Source organism: Dunckerocampus dactyliophorus, chromosome 4, assembly GCF_027744805.1.
Source record: "Dunckerocampus dactyliophorus isolate RoL2022-P2 chromosome 4, RoL_Ddac_1.1, whole genome shotgun sequence".
Taxonomy (NCBI): domain Eukaryota; kingdom Metazoa; phylum Chordata; class Actinopteri; order Syngnathiformes; family Syngnathidae; genus Dunckerocampus; species Dunckerocampus dactyliophorus.
Genome location: NC_072822.1, coordinates 36232865 through 36240559, shown reverse-complemented (window position 1 = coordinate 36240559; position 7695 = coordinate 36232865). Strand labels below are relative to the sequence as shown.

Sequence of the window (7695 nt, the reverse complement as noted above, 5' to 3'; positions counted from 1 at the left end):
TCCTCTGTAAAAGTGTTGTTACAGGACACACTGCCGTTAAAAGAAGTCCATAATCCACCTGACTGGATGTGATGCATTCAAGCCACAGCACATCAAGTTGTGGACCGTCACTTCCCCAACATCAGGGTCCTCCTTCAGTTGGCCTGTACCAATCCCAGTAACATGGTGTGAATGTGAGCCAAGTGCCAGTACCTTGAAGCGTACATGAGGGCCGGTATGATGCAACAGCGGCTGACCTCGCTGGCACTCCACATTCACTACAAAAAGGTCATCAACCTGGAGGAAGTGGTGGACATATTTTCCACGACACATCCAAGAAAGATGATGCTGAATGAGCATAGGTAAGGCTGAAACACATTGTAGTGATTCATATTGTGGAAATAGCATCCACCACTGAAGCCATGGCATGCTCAGTCGCCCAGTCAACTGATGAACTTATCTAAATAGGGCAAGCTGGATGTTGGCATTTTGCCCTTAAGCTTGTCATTTGGAGGAAATAACATTGTTGTTATGTCTGTCCAAAATATGCATCACAAAACTGTTTTTTCGGGCTCCAAATGCAAAATTTTCCCTGCTCTGGGAGGGGGGACACCGCCCTCCTACACCCTCGCAAAAGGTCCGTTCACTAAGATTTTTGCACCCCCCGATACTGCTGTTTTATTAGTGTGACGCTGCTTATGCTTCACCTCTGTCAGACAGCAGTCAAGCAATAATCCAAATAAATGTGTGTACTGCGCACATTAACTTTTATCAAATTTGCACAATCATTTATTATGTTTCATAATATATTTAATAATTGCCTATCATATTTTATTCGATGTATTTATTACAATTTATCATTAATGTTAATAGTGATCATTTTATGAATAACATACGTGATGCCTGCGCACACGCTTGTATTAAAGCGTGTGACAAAACAGTATCTTTAATCTCTCCATGACTCGTGGCAATGAATATGCGACTGAAACGTGTCTTTCATGCCTTGAAATGACTTTGACGCCACGTTTCTGAATATGACATGTTTGCCAATAAGCCGTGCTTGGTGGCTCCATTCCTAGTGCTGCTCATTCGCTCAGACTGGACTGTGGTCACAAGTGGTAAATCCTAAAATCTCTTATTAACATATACTGTACTGTCGGATGGAAATGGTCCCATGACAAATAAGCGCATTGTTCAAATGGATGTAATTCATGTTTAGTCATGAAGCTGCTCGTCCATGTCTTGTGTCATAGATGGTATTGTTCGACAGAAGGCCACTTTTTAATTGGCTGTTGCTTCGTCTTTTTTGTGTGTGTGTGCGCGCGCGCGCCTGTGGACGTTGGGCTTCATGCTGTCACATGCTAAAATGTCTGAGTCGCAACTTTGATGTGTGATGAAGATTCATCGTCCGCTTGTCAGTTTGCTGCTGGTCTTATCCCAATATTCGCCGCGCTTATTAGATTTTTTTAACTCGCTTTGTTGGGTTGCTGCGTGTCACTTCACGATCCCTACCGGAAACACGATGGGTTCTCTGCCTGTGGCTCATCTGTGCATTCTGGCAAAGTTTGTTTTTAAATAACAACTGTTTACTTCCTGAACCATAAAGAGTGGACGGTTAGAGCAGTACACTTGCTCACTTGAACTTTATTCCAAACTTAACAGCAGTCACCATGCGCACATGTACATAGCCCGACTGACTCCCTGTACCGTGTTCCTCACACCAAACATGGTGATGTTACGCTCGAAGCAGACGCTCGAGACAAGTGTCGAGCGCTCGCGGCAGAAGTATCACAATCAGTTGTCCCGATGTCTCGCTGGATCCGGTGGAACAGCTCGTGACGTCACGCTCGAAGCAGACGCCCGACAAGTGTCGAGCGCTCGCGGCAACAAGTATCCCGATACGTTGTACCGATGTCTCGCTTCATTCAGTGGAAAATCACCTGGCCGCGGAAGCGAAGCTTTGTGACGTCACACGCGTGTCGGCCTTCTCTGTAGGTTCTAGTGTGTCAGGATTCAGCAGTTGTATCGGCATAACATTGCAGGTGGCTCCACAGTCAGTTTGGAAGTTGATCAGCTTACTGTTCAGCAACATGCCTGCAAAATGTTGTTGGCTTTGCCTTTTGTTTTCCTGCAGCTTATTCACTACTTCCTGCTTCTTGCTCGACTCTGTTACTGTGGCAATGTCATCACATAATTCCACATCCTCTGTGACAGCATGCACGGCTCTCTGACTTCTGTGTTGCTGTGCCTGTGATCTGCATTTAGCAGCAAAATGATTTTCTTTGCCACACTTCTTACAAGTCTTTCCAAAAGCTGGACACAGTTTTTTCATTTCTTGCATGTGTTCTACCACAGAAGTTGCAACTGATCTCTTCTGTCTTGTGTTGTCGTTTTCTGCACTGCATGTATTTCTTCGCAGTTCTGGCCTTGCAACATTCTGCTGTCTTCTTTTGACAGCTCTGTGGCCCTGTATATTTGTAGGCACTTTTCCAGGGTTAAATTCTCCTCCCTGAGCAGCTTCTTTCTCATTGCTGAGCTGTTCGTGCCACACACTATCCGATCTCTTATTAAAGAGTCTTTTATGTCTCCAAAATTGCAGGTGCTGGCCAAAACTTTCAATTCAGTGACATACTTGTCAATATTTTCTTCCAGTCCCTGATTCCGTACAAAAAATTGTACCTTTCCACTGTCTCATTCAGTTTAGGGTAGCAGTGTCCATCAAACAGCCACATCATTGCACTCACGCTCCTCCTCGCGGATGCACTGCCGCTCTCGAGCGTGTTTAAACTCCCTCCCACTCTCGCCGATGAGGTAATAGAAAAGCTTGACTTTTGTAGACTCCTCTGCGTCCGGCATAGTCAGGTCCATGTACAGAATAAACTCCTCTTTACAACATTTCCACGTCTTCGCCAAGTTGGTAGAGTCCAAACAAAGTATCGGCGGAGGTCGAAGCTGCTCCATCTTGTGTGATTCCTCCTCTGTACACACTGTTGCAGTCTCTTGCCGTTAGCTTCCGTTAGCCTCACTAGCTTGTTTGCAGCGTCACCTCGTTCGCTGTCCATCCATCCATTTTCTGTACCGCTTCATCCTCATTAGGGTGGCGGGGGCATCCTGATGATGTGCGATACCACTGATTTTGAATCCAATCCGATACTGAGTAAAATTCAGGCTGGTATCGGCGATACCAATACTTTGTGTAGATTCAACCTGTGATGTGTGATGACCACAGATTTAGTTTCTGTTCAGATACTGGGTAAAATTCAGGCTGATATCGGCGATACCAATACTTGGCGTAAATTCACCTAATGTGTGTGTTAAATTTCAAAAAGTAGTGTATTCCTGATCATAGCATAACAAATACAAGACCTTTAATTGAATTATTATTGAAATCAATTATTACAAGGAATAAATTCATTTAATAATGAAAGCAATTTATTTGAATCCCTTGTATATAGGGGGGTGATTTACAGTATAGTTAAGATAATACACAATGACAGAAAACGGGGGACAAAATCATATAAAATATGTTAAAATGTTATTTTAACAAAAGAAGAAAAAAGTTAATTGATACAGCAATTAAATGATGAATTAACCATCACAACCATCATCCCAGAAGCTTCACACTCAGCTGCAAACCACCCCAGTAAACGCTGAAGGTCACAGCCTGATGAGGCCATCAGCACCACATCGCCTGCGAATAGATGAGATGATATCCTAAGCCAGTCATCACCACACAGACGGCCTTCAGTCATGAGGGATGCCGTTGGACAGCCCTGCACAACCCGAAGCTCCATTGTTCCATGGAAGGAAAAAGCAGATCATGATGGCAGGGTGTCAAGTAGGGGGCCCACAAAATACGGTGCCACAGGCCATGTGTGAGACCCTTGGGCTACAGCATGTGAGGAACAGTAATAGTAAAAGGGGAAATGCATAGTCAGTGGCAATCTGTTTAAATTGTAAATAGAATATTGACTATTTGTGTGCTCGTTTGTAGAACAAATGAATTTTAACAAAATATTAAGTAACGTTGAACAAGCTGAACGGACAGGCTGCTGTAAATAAATAGAAAATAAAAGCTAGTGGAGCTGAGTTGATCAAGTGTCCTCTTCCATCTTCCCAAGTACAGGCAAACTCCATCAAACAGGAACTTGCAACCTGCAGAGCATGGAAGACGTACCGTGCAAGAAGCCTCCAAAGCCCTTTATCTTCCTGGCGGCCGCCATCCTCTTGACCGTGTTCATTGGACTCTTCATCTTCATATTCATGCCATCGGAACAGTCTCAACTGCAGACGAACCAGGTGGGTGCGGGACAAGAAACATGGAGGTAAAAGATCTTGTAGGATTCCAAACAGCTAAAATAACAAGCCGCTCACAAAAAACCTACAGCACATGATCTGTATGTGAGATCAAGCAACGTGCTGACATGAAGGTGTCCACAGTGCAGCCTGGGGGCCGTTTGCAGCCCGTGGCACATGAAGAGAAAAAAGAAAATCTGACCAAAGTCATTTAATGAGAATAATGTGGTCATAAGGAAAAATAACATCATTTTAGTTGCATGAAGTTCAATTCTACTTCATTTTTGGAAAATTAGGTTGCTCAAAAGTTATGAGAATCAAATCAAAATATTATGGGAATAAAGTATCAAGAACAAAGTTGAGATGGTTGGAAAATTAAAAAAACAAAATGGCCCAATTGAGCATGTCTGAAGAGGAGTAGAAAGAAGCAGAGCTTAATTAAATTCTACCCCTTCACAGTATTTGGGACCAGGCTAAAAATAGATGAGCATAAAGAAAAAGAATTGCTAAAGTTGAATAATTTTGTTTTACGTTCACAGGCTCATCTGCTAAAAACAGGTTAGCATGTCAAGCCATTTGTTTACGATTCACATAATGCTCCCTTTGTTTTGCGCTTTTTCTTAATGAATATTTTATTCTCACAGGCACTTGCCTTGAGACATGGCGTAAACGGGGGGATAGATGTTTCCTCCTTGTTAGCGACAGAAAGAACTGGACTGATGCTGAGGTATGCCAGCCCTTCAAATGTCCTTTGCAATATCCTCGCGCATTTGTCCAAAGGACAAAAAATGTCAACTCTTTAAAGCAGGCAAAAATATTTTGCGCTTTTATTTTGCGTCATTTTCTCAGTGCGCAGGAGCAGCGGGTCTACTCGAGTTTCTCCCAGATTAGCGCTTCTATGCTTATATCTAAGGGACAGCCCAGCCACCCTACGGAGGAAACTCATTTTGGCCGCTTGTACCCGTGATCTTGTCCTTTAGTCACTACCCTAAGCTCATGACCCTAGCTGAGGGTAGGAACGTAGTTCAACCGGTGAACTGAGAGCTTTGCCTTTGGGCTCACCTCCCTCTTCACCACAATGGACTAATGCAGAGTCTGCATCACTCGATCTCGCGTTCTACTCGTCCATCACTTGTGAACAAAGCCCCAAGTTAGTTAAACTCCACCACTGGGGACAGGAACGGCATGCCACCCTTTTCTGTGCGAGAACCAATGATTCAGACTTGGAGGTGCTGATTGTCATCCCAGCCGCTTCACACTCAGCTGCGAACCAATCCAGTGAGAGATGAAGTGTCCCATCTTGACGAGGCCAACAGGACCACATCATCTGCAAAAAGCAGAGACCCAATCCTGTGGCCACCAAACCGGAACCTCTCAATGCCCTGAAACCATAGTCCTTGGTTCCCAGCACCTCAGAGACAAGAGTGCAGATATTACTTCCCTAGTTGGTCTTACACTCACCCCCCACAGAACAGTCAGAAACCTTGGTGTCATCTTCGATCAGGACCTTTCCTTTAGTTCCCAAATACAACAAGTGTCAAGAACAGCATTTTTTCATTTGGCAAACATTTAAAATATCAGAAAATTCCTGCTGCTACCAGATGCTAGAAAACTTGTTCATGCTTTTGTGACCTCCGGGTATTGGAACTCTGTTAATAGGTTGATCTAAGAAATCGTTAAAGACCCTTCAGTTAGTACAAAATACTGCTGCACAAATCTTAACCAGAAACAGAAGAAGAGATATCTTACATGTATTAGCCTCACCGCACGGTTTACCTTTAAAATTGAGTTTAAATTTCTCCTTCTTATAAACCACTACATGGCCAGACACCAGTATACCTTACAGAACACTATCACCCCAGTAGAACACTGCAATCCCACAATTTACGGGGGGACACCCTCTTATATTCCAATGTAAACTCAAAACCCACCTTTTTGCTAAGCACTGATATGTATCAGTTCTTTGGACTGAGAGAAAGACTGGCCTAGCAACAATCCCTCTACATTTTTCTATCTCAACCCAAACGGTCGAGACAGACGACCACTCCACAGAGCCTGAGGTCTGTTCTATGTTTCTTCCCCAGAGAGAGGTCTTCCTTTCCTCTGTCGCCAAGTGCTTGCTCATGTGGGGTTTCAGTTGTTTCTATGTTGTCATTTATGGATGTGACCTTGACATGTCAAGTGCCTTGAGATTCTTGTGATTTGGAGCTGTAGAAATAAATTGAACTGATTCTTAAGCCGTCTTCTATTGCTTTTTCAGGCGTACTGCGTAGCCAAAGGTGCACACTTGGCCTCAGTTGACAACCAAACCATGTACGACTTCCTCAAGCGATTGGCTCATGAATATTTTATTTGGGTTGGGGGCTACAAAGAGGTGGGTGATTTAATAATCACAGGTTAAATACAGACATGTTTTTTTTATCCAAAATGTGTACGTATGTAAATACCTACGTGTATGTTAATGTAGGAAAGAAGTTAGTTTGGGTTGAACTCACCTAAGAAGATGAGTAGTTCTCTGCCATTTTCATGTTGTAAAAGTAGCTCTCACAAAAAAGGCCAGAGCACTGCTCAATAGGATGCCAATTTCATAGCTTGAACTAATCCTTTCATGTTTCAGAACGATGAGTGGAAATGGACGGATGGTTCCAAGTTTGAAGTGAAGAAGTATGAAGAGAAGTCTGAAAAGGATGCTGGATGGGCATGGAATGAGCCCGACAACGAAGACTGTATGGTGATACAGGACTACGGTAAGATTGCAAAAATGCATTTATGAATGATAAACATTTTAACACTTTATCTTGTAACTTTTGTACTCGATTTCTTCACAGATCGTGGACTAGGTGATGAGTCATGTGATCTGAAACAACCATTTATTTGTCAGTACTGATGGGATGATCTCCACTGTGTGATCTGGGTGCTCCTTCAAAGACGTCAGTGCTGAAAGATCATCGCTCTGCGTTCAATTCAGTCGCTTTAATGAATCATAATCATAATCAGCGTGCACGTTATCCCTAACAATCTGCAAGACTGGAGACAAAACACCCAATTACAAACTAAAGCTAGCACTGAGGGAAAGGCTTCTTGAGACGTCATCTGTACTTCTGTGAAGAAGTCGGACGTTTCGCTCCTCATCCAAAGAGCTTCGTCAGAGAAATAACAAGTGCTGGTAGCTTAGGCCTTAAATACAGTACGAGTGGGCGGAATTGGTGTGCCAACTTAGGGAGCGACACTTCCCTTTCATCGGAGGTGCTAATGGCAGGAGAGGATTATACCACTACTCCGCCCAGGCTTAGTGTAAGGAACCAATAGGAGGGTGTTGGCACACCAATTCCGCCCACTCTTACTGTATTTAAGGCCTAGGCTACCAGCACTTATTAGTTAGCTGACGAAGCTCTTGGATGAGGAGCGAAACGTCCGACA

General features: G+C 43.6%; 1 protein-coding gene across 1 annotated transcript; it reads left to right on the top strand.

Annotated features, from left to right (window-relative positions):
- Nucleotides 1-204: 204 nt before the first annotated feature.
- LOC129179900 (C-type lectin domain family 2 member D-like) lies at nt 205-7340 on the top strand. Its single transcript, XM_054773729.1, has 7 exons — nt 205-341; nt 4101-4278; nt 4815-4833; nt 4920-5002; nt 6536-6649; nt 6893-7022; nt 7104-7340. The coding sequence occupies exons 1-7, from the start codon at nt 205-207 to the stop codon at nt 7160-7162; spliced, it is 720 nt and encodes a 239-aa protein (XP_054629704.1). The 3' UTR covers nt 7163-7340.
- Nucleotides 7341-7695: the final 355 nt, after the last annotated feature.